The sequence below is a fragment of the Pseudopipra pipra genome, chromosome 13 (assembly GCF_036250125.1).
Source record: "Pseudopipra pipra isolate bDixPip1 chromosome 13, bDixPip1.hap1, whole genome shotgun sequence".
NCBI classification, from domain to species: Eukaryota; Metazoa; Chordata; class Aves; order Passeriformes; family Pipridae; genus Pseudopipra; species Pseudopipra pipra.
In genome coordinates this window covers 7,031,901-7,046,983 of record NC_087561.1, presented here as the reverse complement: position 1 = coordinate 7,046,983, position 15,083 = coordinate 7,031,901, and the positions used below count along the sequence as shown (strand labels likewise).

The 15,083-nt window shown below is 45.7% G+C and overlaps 1 protein-coding gene across 2 annotated transcripts in view; it reads left to right on the top strand.

The window, feature by feature from the left end:
* Window positions 1-14,870, top strand: part of GAB3 (GRB2 associated binding protein 3) — a 65,576-nt gene extending 50,706 nt beyond the window's left edge. Inside the window, exons 3-10 of one of the 2 annotated variants that reach the window (XM_064669841.1) lie at window positions 143-359; window positions 794-1,272; window positions 3,674-3,726; window positions 4,868-5,123; window positions 6,264-6,345; window positions 8,005-8,107; window positions 9,333-9,446; window positions 10,445-14,870. In XM_064669841.1, coding sequence (XP_064525911.1) covers window positions 143-359; window positions 794-1,272; window positions 3,674-3,726; window positions 4,868-5,123; window positions 6,264-6,345; window positions 8,005-8,107; window positions 9,333-9,446; window positions 10,445-10,561 — 1,421 coding nt within the window. In that variant the 3' untranslated portion in view covers window positions 10,562-14,870. Of the gene's footprint in view, window positions 1-142; window positions 360-793; window positions 1,273-3,670; window positions 3,727-4,867; window positions 5,124-6,263; window positions 6,346-8,004; window positions 8,108-9,332; window positions 9,447-10,444 lie in introns of both variants that reach the window. The other variant, XM_064669843.1, reaches the window with a different exon arrangement.
* Window positions 14,871-15,083: the final 213 nt, after the last annotated feature.

The following is a 15,083-nucleotide window of genomic DNA, read 5'->3' as shown; positions in this document are numbered from 1 at the left end:
GAACCAGTTTTTGCCTTGACTCAGCGCCCCTCTGGGGTAAAACACCCCTGGTGTAAAAGCAGGGTGGTGGCAGCCAGAAGAGGCAGTGGGCCAGGGTGAGTCAGAGCCGTCCCTCAGCCGGGGCCATCCGTTCCCGTTGCAGGTTCCGTGGAGAGCCTGTCCCACACCACCTCGTCCCCGCAGCCATCACCAGCCGCCTCCACCCACACCTCCCGCATCGCCGACCCCTCCTTCTCCGTCGACACCGCTGCTGCCGACGCATCTGCCACGGAGGAGACCCCCAGCGAGTCCGGGTCAGTCTTCCTCCCCGACTACCTCTTCCTCTCCAACTGCGAGTCGGGCAAGCTCAGCCACAACAGGTAAGTCTGGGGTCTGCTGGATGCATCAGGCTGGAGCCACCCTCAGCCTGCCCAGTGATGAAATTGGGGCACACTGCTCCCGGAGCCCTGCCACTCAGGGTAGGCTCCCGGGCACTGCAGGGGCCCACCAGCCTAATCCAATTTGGAGGGTGCTTTTCATAGCACAGATTAGCGGTCGAGCGTCATATGTTGGTCCTGTCCCTTTCCAGGGTGGGTGGCTGGGGACCTCACACACAGCCTCCCTCCAGACACCTGCTGCTGCCCAAGGTGCTCCACAAAGTGTCCCATCCCCCTGTCCAGCTCAGGGGGGACCCTCCACAGTCACAGGGAAGGGATGGATTTCGTCCTGAACTGTGGGGTTGGGTTTTTTGTTTGCTGTGTTCTTGCAACCAGGAGAAAAGGAAAGCTCAGTTCCTGACCTCTGCCTCTTGCAGGTGTGACAGCTGGTCAAATTCAGACAGATCTCTGGAGCAAACTTCATCGGACGATGTTTTTGTTGACTCCTTGCAATCCCAGCCCTCCTTGTACCTTGTACAGCCAACCAGTGCTGGCACTGTGCACCAGGACGGGGCCCCACTGGCAAATCCCAGCACCATGTCCAGGAACATAGACATTAGTGGGCCATCCAGTGACTTTTCCTCCTCTTCTCCCCTGCTGGGGACGCCGCTGACACCAACCTTTCAGATGGACAAGAGCCAAAACGCGCTGCCCTACGGTGTAACCCAGCTGGACATCCTGTCCAACACGCCTCCACCACGGCCCCCCAAACCAACCCACTTCTCAGACAGGAGAGGGGAGGAGGTGGGCGGCGGGGCCCTCCAGAACGGGCACGCAGGGATCGGCAGGGCTCAGGTCGCTCTGGTGCCCAGGAGGATCTCCCTGTCCAGCTTAGACAACATGAGGAACTGGAAAGGTGAGTGCACTGCCGAGAGCTGGCAAAGCAGGACCAATGTGAGGGATAGAGCACAGAGTGGGTGCTGACTTCCAGTTGTGTCTTTCTGTCCTCCCCTCTGTGGAATCATACACCACCCAAGGCAACACAAAATCCTTCTTTCAAATGAATTAGCAAGCAGGATTCAGGCCTGTCCCTCATGTTCAGCTCCTGCTCTGTAGAAACCCCTCAGTGTGTGTACAAATGGGCAGCAATTTTGCTGTCATCCCTTCAGGGTACCTCATGACTTGCTAGTTTTCCATGCCCCCTCCCTCTCCAAAAGGGAAAGTAGTAAAAACCACCAAAATGAAAAGTCAACCACTGAATCAGGCAATGCCAAAATCTCTGTTTATGCAGGTCAAAGTGTGGGCTTGCACATGGGAAATTCTTTCGGAGCTGTGCTGCTTCTCTACATCCAGCCCATTCCACAAGAGCAGCATGTCTTTTTGCAGCTTAGAGTAAAGACCAGGAAGTCAGGGAGACGCTGGGGATGGGATGTAATCCCAATTGAACCAGGGACTCTGTGTGTCCTTGAACAAATCCCACTCTGTCCTTGCACTTCAGGCAGAGTAGTCTGAAAACCTGCTGCTATGGGGTGATGCTCGGCTGCAAAGCAGACTCTACTCTGAGCTGAGCTGGCTTTTCCACTTGTTCCTGAAACACCATAATCACAAACAAAAATAAGTCAAAAACCCGGAACACCATGGTATCAGAAACCAGTAAAGGCAGAATGAGAAAACTTTATTATGTAGAGCCACAGAACAGAGAAAGGCAGCTGGAATACCCAGCTGGAAATCAAGTATACTGCAGACATATGAAAACCTTCAGTTCTGATGAGGAAAAAAACATAGGTTTTTAAGGACAAGCATCCTTTAGGCTCCTGCAGTTTAAATGACCAGGCAATATTTGGGGCTGTTAGACCTTGCTCTTAAAGCTCAGAAGCTAAAGCAAGGAGATCTCTGTCCAGCCTGTTTATCAGTGTACAAACAATTCTTGGAAGGTTTCTGGAGAAACACCCATCAGTGGAATTGCTATTCTTGATTATCAGCTACATTTTGTTGCTCCCTGAAAGGTGCTGCTCTTGCTTCTGCACATGTTCCAACATCACGGGCACACTTGAGCCATTCATGTTCCTCCAACCCAATTTACACCAAAATGTTTTAAGAGGATTAAGTGGCCAAATGTCATGTTGTGCCGCAGTGCTGCAGGGTTATCTCTGCCTGACGGGGGCAGCAATGAATTAATAAGTGCTGCCACTTTTTCTTGCCCTAAGTGAAGCTGAAACTATTCGAAAGGTTAAACTCTGAATTAAAATGTGTTTAACAAGAAAGATCAGAAAAAGAAACAAGGAGAAAGCAGCTCTTCCTCACCAGCTCCCACAGTGAGCCCACTTGAGTCATTTCCTTCACTTTTTGCCCTTGGCAACCTGCAAAAGGTGCACAGATGTAATTAACCCTGTGTAAAGGCAGTATGTGCTGGTGGAAGTGCCATGAAGGGGGATGAGCTGTACACATGTAAAGCATCTGTGTCCTGGCATCTGATGGAGCCTTGTGCCAAAATAATAAATAACCACCAAAAATGCCCCCAGTTGCAGTGCAGTACCGACATCTCCATCATAAGAGCAGAGAGTGGATTAACATGGTTTCAGGGTTTTAAGGCATTCCCATAGAAAAGCCATTTTCTGCACAGAAAATCCCTTTCCAGAAAAAAGCGGTGTTTGTAAGCATCTCCCACTGCTGATCTTCTATGCACTGAGTGGTAGATTTTAGGGCTTTTGGGTTTTGCTTGAAAAATAAAATGGACCTGCACCAAGACAAAGGCCCACCTGCAAAACAGGACACTGAGACTGGTAGCTGTTTCTCTGGCTGTTTGTTCCCCATCAGCTTGAGCCACTTGTACCATATCAGCACTTCTGGATGGCAAAGCAAAGAATTTTTCTCCTACTATTAAGTTTCCCCATGCACCACTCTCTGTACAATAACACTTACTTCCATGACACCTTACATACCAGGCTCCTAAATGACTTTCCAAGCAACAATGAAATAATATTCCCTACAGTCCCTTTTCATGTAATTTCCCCACTTTGACAGAGAGTGACTAGAGCTCTCTGGGTTTAAACTTTTGCTTCCTTGCTCCCACACCAGCCATTCTCCCCAACTGCTTGTGTTACAGGAAGCATAAGTTACAGCTGGACTATACATGAACATGTTCCTTGGTTTCATCATACTTAAAATGGATGTAATCACTCTTGAAATGCTACTGAGTTGGATCTGGTCTTAAGTGTCATTGGATTTCCTCATTTAGGGGTTTTACTCCAGAATTATCTCTGTAAGGTTGCACTGCCTTATCACATTTTTAATCACTTCTCTTTTCCTTGCAGCAGACATGGAAGGCAGTTCCTTAAGAAGTCGAGATAAGAGGCTTAGCTTGAATTTGGTAAGTACTCTGCTTGCACAAATTTAAAACACTGACACATGGCAAACTTCAGAGAGTGAATCATTTTCCATCCTGATATTCAGTCATCCCCCTCCTGTGTTCAGCAGAAGAATTGAAAAAATGGAAGAAGGACTTGGCTTTGGGCAACTTCTCTGCTGCTGCTTTGTGGCCTCCACTGCTGCTTTTGAGGGAGGAGGGAGAGGTAGGCCACAAAACTAAGCACCCCGTTTTTAAGGCAGATGAAGCTGGGTCTGTTATGAAAAAGGTTACAGTAGCCTCAAGAATTAAACTGTTGACCAAGGGCACCAGAGAAAATGGCCTATCCCTTGAAAGAAAGGGTCTAAAGAAGTCTACCACTTCATGATCTTGAGGGATATCTCTTCTTTAGGACATGGGAAAGTGCCTGCTCTCAAAGCACCTGTGATTGAGGGCTCTGTCAGTCCAAAGCTTCCCGTCTCAGCCTTTGACAGACACAGTTCTGTGTGGCACCATCTCACATCACACAGCCAGTGTGCTGGATACTGTCTTCTGTGGGAGATCCTTTGCTGTGTGAATGTAAGCTCTGGTGCTGGGCAACTTATATTTTTCCCCCATTTGAAAGCTTGCAAGGTTTGTAATCTCTCCGTCTGGCCACTCAGCCAGCACCAGCCTGCATGAAATTATTTTCTAGTGCTTATTCTCAGCGATCAGAAGCAACTTGTAAGTCTGTGTCTGCTCTCTCAGCTTCCACATCCACAAAAATCTAGTTCATCAGATGTTCTCCTTTCAGATTTTTTTTTTTTTTGTATGAAGGAGCCTCCCTCATTTTATAGGTCAGAATTACTGCTGGGAGGGGCAAGTGCAACCTCACTGAAGTCAGAGGATTTAACCTACTACAGTCACGGATAAGTTTGGCCCTAGTTTCCAGGAGTGGCTTGCAAAGCTCAGAAGTGGACCTCTCCAAAGCTGGGCTGTGCATCTGAACTCATGTGTTTGTCTCCTGTCTTTCCATCTTGCACCTCTCTGAAAGGTCTCGTCAGAGCTCTCCTGGACTGCGCTTGGCTCAGATCCATTCGCAGCTAAAAGCACCTCCTGGCTTGCAGGGGGTTGGCTGTGCATTTATTGACCTATTTCTCTTTCTTTTCCTCCTTTTCTTCCGAAGCCCTGCCGGTTCTCCCCGCTCTACTCGACGGCCTCGGACGGCGCGGAGGACAGCTACGTGCCCATGCGCCCCAGCACCTCTCCCTCCGCGCCCGGCTCCGACTGTTCCCCCGACGGCTACATCCCCATGAGCCCTGGCTCGGCCACCTTTACCTTCCCTGTCGTCAGCACTGAAAAACTCACCAGCCCGTTACCTGAGCTGCCCTCGGACGTGGAGCCCCCTCCAGTGAACCGAGACCTCAAGCCTCGTAGGAAACGTAAGCCCAGACCCAAGTGCAAATGGCAGCCGGGGGTCCTGATGGCAGGGACACGGGTGGCCTCCTTTGATAGTGTCCTTGGCATGTTTTGAAGTGGTTCCCACTCTAGAAGATGCACTGAAAAGCTTTGTAAGTGACTCACAGTACTGTAACCAGGGATGTGCCTGCAGGGTGGTTTGTGAGCAGAAGAAAAGCATCCATGGCTACTTTCACAGTCAAAGCCCAGGTGGCTCCACACTCCAGCTTCAGATCCACTCCAAGTGCAAACAGCCTTCGAGAGACAGCAGACTAAACCTGCTGCTCTGAAGTACATGTACTGCTGTCTCACCAGTTCCCTGACCTTCCAGGAATGGGGCATCCAAACACTCAAATACTCAAACTTGATGTGTGGGCTGTTGGTTAAATCTCTGTTGGGTAGACACAGCTGTTTGGTTTAATTAGGAGTTTACTGCAGATGCTTTTGCTGATGGTAATTTTCCACTCCTGGTTTTCATGGCATCTCCAAAATCTGGGTTGCACTTCTAGAGAATATACTGAGGACAAAGTTTAGGTTTGCAGTGGAGAAATTGCCTAAACCTGGCCTTCAGTAAACGTCTTTGGGTTGCAGAGCCACAGGATTACTCAGAAATTGGTATAGAAAATGTTACTGTAAAGTGGGGGCAGAAATTTAGACCACTGCCATGAAGTGAAGCAAGTTCATGTCCTTTCTGAAAGGGTTTTGAGAATGGAGGGCATGTGTACATTGACTGGGGACAGGAATGATCTTGGATCCCAATGTGTGAAGTCTTTTTGTTTAGAACACAGCCCAAAACCTGTTATGACCCATAGGATGAACCAGCCTCTCAATGGCAGTGTATGCAGAGCAGATTTGGGGCAAACTCAGAGATCTCGTGGGGCATTTGCTCTCCTTATTCTCACTGTATTTACTGTGTTATTGACATGTTATTGAGGTGATTGAGGGACTTTGCTTTCCAGCAGTGACCGAAGCAGTCATTTGTTACTGATTTCTGTCTTGGTTATGTTCTGTGAAATACTCCGTTAGTTTCTTTCTGTTAATATAAAACTGCATTTTTCTAACCAGTCTGTACTTTCCATTAGCTCTGCTACTGGAAATGTAATTGGTTTTGTATCTCCTTACAGCACGGCCACCTCCTCTGGACTTGAGGAACCTCTCCACAATCCGGGAGCATGCTGCCGTGACCAGGATGTGGACTGTGCCTTAGTAAGTCAACAAGAAACCTGCCATTCCAATCTTTTCAGCATTAGCATTGTGGATTAGAGTTAAAAATAACTTATCACATCCCACAAGAAACAGTTTCCTGGCAAAGTCCACAAACAAAAATTCCCCAGGGTTCCTTCCAGCGTTCCCCAGGCTTTTGCTGTCTCTAAAAAGCAAGGCTCCCTTTCACGATGGGCGGCTCCAGTGCACTCAGCCTCATGCAGTGATGCTCAGTCTGTTTTGAAGGTTCCTTTTAAGCAGCCTGGAGCTGGTCTGCACTCTGGTGTGGCTGCTATGCTGGATAAAAGCTTTGCATGCCTAAACTCTTTTTTTTTCTAAGTGGAAGAGCCAATTTTGTTCCTGAAAATTAATATAGCAAGGGAGAACCAGATGAGATAAAGATCTGCCTGACTTGGAGCCTGAGTGTAGAATTCTGCACTGCCACACAGCAATTCAGACTTGAACTGTTGGTGTGGCCTTTTGTCACTGGAAATTAGTTGTTAGTAAAACAAATGCTTTTGATTTCAAAGCCCAGGTCATATGAACAGATGATACTGTTTGGCTCCAAGGGCAGCAGAAAACTCATTTTCAGGGAATTCATGAGCAGGGGAGGACTGCAGCCTGCTGGCTGGGGGGATCTTGGCACTAAGGGGAAAGCAGCTGTGCTGGAGTGTGCATGTGATTGCCAGGAATTCCCACCAACCTCAGGCACTCCAGGAAATGTGGGGTTTTGCTAATGTGGGTGCCAGGCAGGGCATTTCCACTCACTTCAGGTTGTCATGTGAAGGGCAAAAGAGACATAAGATGGACAGTTTCTCCGTTTCAGACCCCTCTCTCAGCCCATTGAGTCCAAAGCTGGTTAAGCCCTTTGGCACTGCCTCCCAGGGAAAGCCAATAGTCTGCCTCCCAAGCATCCCTGCCAGAACACTGGGGTTAATCAGTGCTGACACAGTGCAGAGTCCTGGAGGATAACGAGCTCAGGGGGAATGTGCATGTTCTACACTAACAAAGCTAAAAAAAAAAGCATGCCTGGAACTAATGAAGCAAAAGGAATTATGCTGTTCATGCTGCTCAAAGTGGCCACCTAATTTCCTACTGACTGACCCCACTGCACTCGCCTGCAGTCAGTTACTCACCACGTACCTCTGACAGCCATGGAAGTGGAAGTGATTCTGCAGTAGTGGAAGAGATTTCATGTGCAAGAGCTGAGTCACAGCCATCTCCATAGCAGAGATAGCATGTGTTGCCACTGTGTGCAAAGCCAGACAAGTTCCTCTGCATGGACCTCCAGCAGCTGATTAATTCACATCAATCTCCAATATGTGGATACCCTCACAGCTAAGTAACTGCCCTCATTATCACCCAAATGAATGATAGCTGTTTCTGTGCCCCTTGCTCGAACAATTGCTTCAATGTTTTATGCTTTCTGTCATACCAGAAAGCAAATTTTCATAAATCCCAGAAGAAAAGAAAATCAACAAAACTACTCATCGCAATATAGCACACTATTTCTAGAACTAAGGAGTGGTTTTGGACATTCTCTCCATAAAGGCTGCAGCGTTAGTGTGAGTTTATTCACCATATGGACTGTGTCAGGCTTTGGCTTCATTTCAGAGCATCTGTAAGATGCTTCCTTAACCTCTCCTGTGTTTTTCTTCATAGCAATCGAATGAGCTTTATCTCACCAGAAAGAGACGGTATTAATTCAGCAAGAATATTTGCCAATTCAGTTTCCGGAGAAGAGGAAGAAAGTTACATTCATATGGTAATCTTCATTTTCACACAGCCATCCTTTGCTTTATTCTGCTCTGTCACATTGATGGAGAATGCAGAAGTTTGTTTTCTAAGAAAAAACGTTGAGGAGGTTTGTCCTTTGCCTTCTGGGTTTTTTTTTAAATGATGAAACGGTTTTAAACCATAGACACTGGGACCAATTTACGGAGAGATAAGGGAAGCCCTTTTCCTGCTCTGCAGAACTCAGCTGTTCGCCTACGAATGTTGCTGAGCAGTTCCAAGAGATCACAGGGATCAGCCATATTTACATGAGAACTCATTAAGGCAAAGGGAAATTAAATCTTTTCACCTTCTAAAAATGTGCCCTGCAAAATCTCCCAGGAAATGACAGAAAGCCGTTAGCTTCCTAAAGAAACACACCAAATATTGTGCAGAAACAGAACTCCCATTAAAGTCTCTTATTGCTTCTGCTTTGGCTGGTGGCACTAACCCCACTTCCCATCCCATGAAAGAAGAACATCTGGCTTCGTGGTCTCCTTTTCTTCATTTACTCTTTAGCCATATCTTGCAAAAGTCCAGAATCTTGGTTTCCTTTGAATTTTAGCTACAAATGGATCTCAAATCCTTGATCCGAGCCAATGTCTACAAATCTGGCTCCATAGCGAAAGCTCAAGAGTAATGTCTATAAAAATATATTGCAAAACTGACCACAGCCTCCATGAAACACAGTCTAAAATTTTAACCCACATCTCTACCAGATCAAAATGTGCTCAGGAGGGCAGCTCTAGTTGTAACCACTCCCCATTTGATTTCTCTGGTCAAATAAACCCTTCCATGCATTTGTGGTCACCTGTGATTTTCGTGAGATTAATTTTCAGTTGCTAGATTTGAACAGAATTTTCACAATTTCTTCAAATTCACTGAATGATGATGTTTAAGAGGGCACCCCTGCAACTTTGAGCCTTCCAGGAGCTTGGGTTGAGAAGCTGAGCACAAGTCCTTCCTGATAAAATTGCATGTTTTTTTGTTTTGCCGTAATTACCAGGAGGAAAAGGCTCTCACACTTTCTTTTTGTCACCCTGCAATTATCAGTGTTATGCTGTGGTTAATAACCAAATGCACCCTTGGCATAGAAAATTAGGTGGCTCCTGACTGTCCTCACTCTCATTCTATCAGGCAAATCTCACAGTTGTGGTCCTGCTTCCTTTTAGGATCATGTTTTAAGAGCATTAAAAGTTTCTCTTCTTTCCTGACAGGAACACAGACAGGCAACATCTCCATACAGTGGTGCTTTTCCATGGACAAGGAAATCTAACCTTGATTACTTAGCACTGGATTTTAATTCTGCTTCCCCATCCCCTGTGCAGAAGGTACGAGTCATCTGAAAAAATCCCACAGCCTCCTGTCTATTTGTCTGCTGGGAGGAAATCAAGACCCAGGGTCACATTCTGCTAGGTGCCCCAAGTGTCATGATGAAGGCAGTCGTGTTTCCAGCTGACTGCATCTGTGGCAGGCTCAAGATTAATATAATAAGAGCATGATTATGGTGATGACAAGGTGTCCTTAGTATGACTCACAGGGATGCTGTTAACATGAGCTCAGCACAGTGCATGAGACAGTGCTGGGACGTGCAGCCATGAGGGCTTGTGGGCAAGCTGGTTGATGTCTTCAGGATCTCTGCATGCTCTTTCATTTTCATCTAGTCTCCACAAAGCCTTTCCTGCTAGTTTTCCCCCAAATCTCTTTGCAGTAACAAATTTACGGCCTGTGATAAATTCATGGGGTAGAACTGTACCACCTCTTGTAACATGGCAAAATGTGCATCTTTATCCTTGCATCACCAAAACCATTTCAGTTTCCTTTTCTGAGAAAATACATTCTTTGTTCCAAAGAGCTTCTAACCTGCCCAGGTGGTGGGTAGGTACCACTGCAAAGAAATTAACTGTTATCAGTTTAGGTCACCTTATGTCCTGTGTATCATTTTCCCCATCAGCCAATACTCCTAGATGCAAAAGACTCTTAAGCTTTCTTATTTAAACCCTCCCTGTAGCTAAAATGCAGTTAGTTCATCCCTGCAGCAGGATCACTCAGATGAGGAGAGAGTGATTATCTGCATGGAAGTAGCCAGCACAGCACGTTTCCCTCTCTCACTGTGCTGGGCTGAGTGACAGAGTAACAGATGGATAATTATAGCTAAAGCAGGCTGTAAAGCAATGCTTTTGTCAGCTGATGTCACTGTGAGCTTCAAGGTGAAGTGAAGCAATCAAGGAACGAGGGAAAGGGAAAATAGAAAATCAAGACAAATTTCACTAGCATCCCTTTTCAACCTGGAAGTTAATATATTGTTTTTTTCTTCTCTGTCCTGCAGAAACCTTTTCTGTCTGAGGAACAGAGGGTGGACTATGTCCAGGTAGATGAACAGAAAACTCAAGCTTTACAGAACACTAAGCAGGAATGGACAGATGAAAGACAATCAAAAGTCTAAAGGAAGAAGATTTGGGATCTGGAAGTTTTTGGTTTTTTTTGCACTGGAACCACAATGTTAATGAAGCAGCTATCACAGTAGAGTTCAAAGGCAGAGAGAGTTGTAAGATACAATCTGTAGAGGCATTTTTACTGGAAACCTTTGATTTCAGCTGGAAATAGTATGTTGAGTGAGTGAGTGGTTCACTGATGATTAAAGTAATGCATTACTCTTTCTACTGCCCTTACCACTAAGCTACATGGTACCATTTTCTGTCATGATTCTGCGACGAGTCATACACTTAACGTTAACAAATCCACTACAAGTTGCATTAATCTAGTTCGTCCTGCCTTCTCCCTCAGTTGCATAATTCCTAGTTGCTAAAGCTATTTTTTAATATTCCTACAAATACTGCAGGTGCTTGGAGTGCTTTTATGGCAGCAGGCATCTGACAGGTATTGGTGACTAATCAACTAAGGGCTAAAATACTGAAACAATAAAAAGAACTTTTTGAATATATAGTGCTTAAGCAAAGAGAATTTTGAAAAATATTTTTTCCCCTGGGTTTAAAAGGTCTGACTGTGAGCTGATGCTGTCAGAACTCAAAACAGGACTACGTGCCCATGCGACTGGAACGCATGGTCTTTGACCCTCTGGACGACAGTCATTGTATTAAGCTTCTTCTCTCCTTTGTGGCTCATACTTGTCGCCTTTCTGTCTGATTCCTACTGATGTTTTCTCCCCTATCTTGAGAAGTGTCTTCAGCACGGCACAGCACAGCTGCTCTTCTAGCAGGAGGCTGCAGCCACACAGCCCTTGGCTGGCCAAAAAATAGAAAGGGAAGCTGTGAGCCTGTTTCTGCAAGTCTTGAGAGAACTGGCAAAGGATCAAGAATGCTTTCATCTGAACAGCAGAAGAAATGCCATTGGAGTTGCTGGTAGCAGTCGTCAATCTGATTGTTTCACTAGACCCACCCCAAAAAAAAAAGAGCGTTAGGAAGTGCAGCGCGCTCTGAGAGAGGCCGGGAGCCTGCCAAAACAGAACAACAATGCGCTCACGCGGCGTGAGGACCTCTGGGTTCAGGAAGCTTATCTACCTTGGGACTTGTCACAGGCACTATCTCAGGATCACATATGTGTATAGTTTATAAGATATTTAACTTTAAACGCTTGGCTGCAGTCTTTATTTTAAAGTGGCACACAGCCACCTGACTCATGGAAGTAGGCAGTGACGCTGAGTGACCCGCTCTGGATTTGGTCTCGCAGGCTTTGCTCCTGTAGGTAAGTCCCAGTAGCCATAAGAGGTCTGATCCTGTCGATGTGGACAGACAGACAGGACCCTTACGAAAGATTTCTTCTCTGACAGTGCCAAGTCACTGCCCTCCCTTTGTGTGCCTGTTGTTACCACATTGCATTACTGTAACCTGACATCCCAAAAATGCTGATTTACCAAACAGAGGTTGTAGAAATGTCATTGCAGAAACCACTGGCATTTCAAGGCTTCTACTCAACTTCCTCCTCTGCACTCACTCTGCTCCAACCATTCGGGCACTCTGAGAGGCTGAGATGTGGCCCAGTCTCACATCCTGTGGGAGAGGCAGCATAGCCAACAGAAACACAGTTTTCCTCCTACCTCAAGAGAGCTGAAGGGCTTGCAAGTCTTACTGCTTCTTTAGCCCAAACCCTGGGGATCTGTGGTGACCAGGCTCTCATTAGCTTGCCCTGCAAGAAAAAGGTTCCCCAGCGCCTTTATTGACTGTGGGGCAAACTGGGCACCCAGGCCTGCAGGCACCAAGTGTCCCAGACCAGAGCTGCTTGGAAAACAGGGGTTAATCCTACAGATAGCTGACCTGCTGTTCCCCCATGCTCTGCTCCTCCTTGCCCCCTCACCGAAGCTCTAAAGTGAAAGTTGATGTTCACAAAAATTTTGAAAATAATTCCAACTTTTCTGTATACATCTTGTCTGTCTGGTGTGAAATTCAGTTTGTTAAAACCCAGGGGTTTGTCCTCAAACTGATTTAGCAGAGCTGTGAGCAACCATGCCCTGGGAGTGGTATTGCAGCAGGGGCAGTGGAGATCTGCACCTCCACAGAGGTGTCAGAGAGAGGGAAGCATAGAAGGGCCACAGAACTGAGACCTTTGATTTTCTGCTCAAAAGAATTGCCTTTCTTTCAAGGTGTACAAATAACGCATCACTGAAAGCTCTTGGTGTATGATGACATACTGAAGGGGTTAAAAGACCAGTGTCTTACGTTAGGGACAGAAAATCTCCACAGAGGGCAGGTAAAGTTGTGTTCTGCTACTGCAGATCCTGGATTGTGGAGTGATGTCAGGGCAGCCTCTGATGCGGATCAGCATCGCGTACAGATCAGATCGTGTTTGACTGGAGTGTTTCTTTTCATGCTGTCAGAAAATTTTCTGAAGAGGAAAAACACTGAGTTATTGGAGACAACTGACTCACTTGTTATTCTAGTTTATTGTAAAAATATTTAAATTTCAACAAACCTGGCTAACAGAAAGAAAAAAGAGCTCTCTCGATATTTTTATTCCCCTAAAAGGACATAAGCATATACCTTGGCAAGGACAGTCCTTAGATCAGAATGGCCCCTTTCAACTTCCTGTGTCCCCTGCTTGCCCCCACCGCCCTCTTATCTTGATCAAACGCTGCTCACTGGTTTCTAACTTTCTCTTTTTAACTAGAAGCTAAGTTTGAGGGTTTATTCAAATTTTCATGTAAGGTCTGTTTTTACTCTCTGCTCCAGGATCTGTGACATGCATTCTTGTGCCAGTACAACACTTGAAACAGGAGAAATTAAAAATATCCAACAAAAAAAATTCAAAAGCAGAGCAGTCTTCCCCCAAGGTTTTTTTTTCTATTGTTTTGGTCAAATTCCACAATACTTCAAAGAGGGTAAAGAGGAGGAGGATGGTAGGAAGATGACAAAGGCCAAATCTGCTGAGGCCACCCGATCCCTAAGGATTTGGGTGTGCATGGAGCCACAGCAGCCCTTGCTCTAATACACGATGACAAACCCGTGGGCCAGTACCCACAGAACCAACCGGTGGGAGAGGAGGGGTGTTACAGAGCAAAAAGGAGCCATTGTTTAGTTAAGTCTGTTCTTAAATCCCGATCCCTTGGCCAAAGAGGAAGGAAAACCTGAAAACTCAGTCAGCTTTTGACAGTGTGGTGTGTGAAAGCACAGCCCAGGCCAGAGCCCTCGGTTCACTGCAGCTCTGGGGCCAGCCAGGCACACTCCTGGTGGTGTCTTCTTTTTGCCATGGATCTGTTATTTGTATGTATTTTTTTCAAAAGTGTCATGAGAGCTGATGCAGAGAGAGGCTCTGCACCTAAATGAGCATGGGGTGGCCAGTGGTCCCTTAGGAAACTCTTGTCTTCTGGGGGAACTGGCATTGCCCAGCTCAGGACTTGTAGTGCCTTCTCCAGCACTGCTGGGCCTTCTCGTTTAAAATGGAGAGAAGCTCTAAATGAGCAGAATAGTTTTTGTTTAATTGGAAATGTCACCCTGTGGAGTTGCCAGATGAAGCTTGGTTGCAGGATGGTGTGGAAAATAACTAAGCTCAAGGCTTTGAGTCTTGTGGTTGTTGTTAAGGCCCTCATCTGGTTTCCCCCACTGATGGGTTTAATATGGCCTCACTCTGCTCTCCTTCAATGACCACACATATGAGCAAGGCATAGCAGGATCCACAACTCATTTGCTTTTTGGACTAAACTGCATTTTACATTTATAATTCCTTTATTACAGGAGGCAGCATTAATGTCCTTGCTGACAGATATGAACCTGAGAAATGTCAACAACCATTTAACTGGAGCCAGGTGTTTTTGGCCAGCTCACTTTTGCCAATGGTAGTGCCCGCTTTCTTCTATGTCACTAACTACATCATAGATGTAGATTTTGGAGTTGCATTCACTTGAAGTGATTCAGTGGTTTAGTAATTCAAAGACCATCAGATGCTGTGATGCGAACGAAGCACAGGGCAATGTGCCCTTTGTCCCCCTGTTCTGCAAAACTTGCTCAGGTTTAAAAAAAAAAAAAAACAAAAGCCACCAAAATAGCAGACTTTTGCCATGTCAAAGCCAGAATTATTTTTTTTCAAATAAAAATAGACTTTTGTCTTGTGCAAATGAAGCATTATACATTTTTTGTATTTGTAAATCTGTGGGGAAGCATTAAACAGTCATCTCTGTTATGAAGGAGTTAGTCATTGCTAGAGGGAAGGGGCTCGCCTTCCTCATGTTTCATTGTAATGTTTGGTGTATATATTTGCACATTAAACTGTATCTTTTTTCTAATAAATTAATATAAAAGGTAGCTGTAATCTTTAATTATTTTGATAAGCAAAGGGGAAAACTTTCACATTTTTCATTTAATGCTTTTTCCATTTTTTAAATCTCTTATTAGGCAGTGACTTGTTCATATAAATTATTTGGATGCAAATTCAAACAAATTTGCAAAGAAATGTCATGCGCCTGTGTATCAGGGAGATTATTTGCAGAATAATGAAGAACTATGAAGTTGTGACTT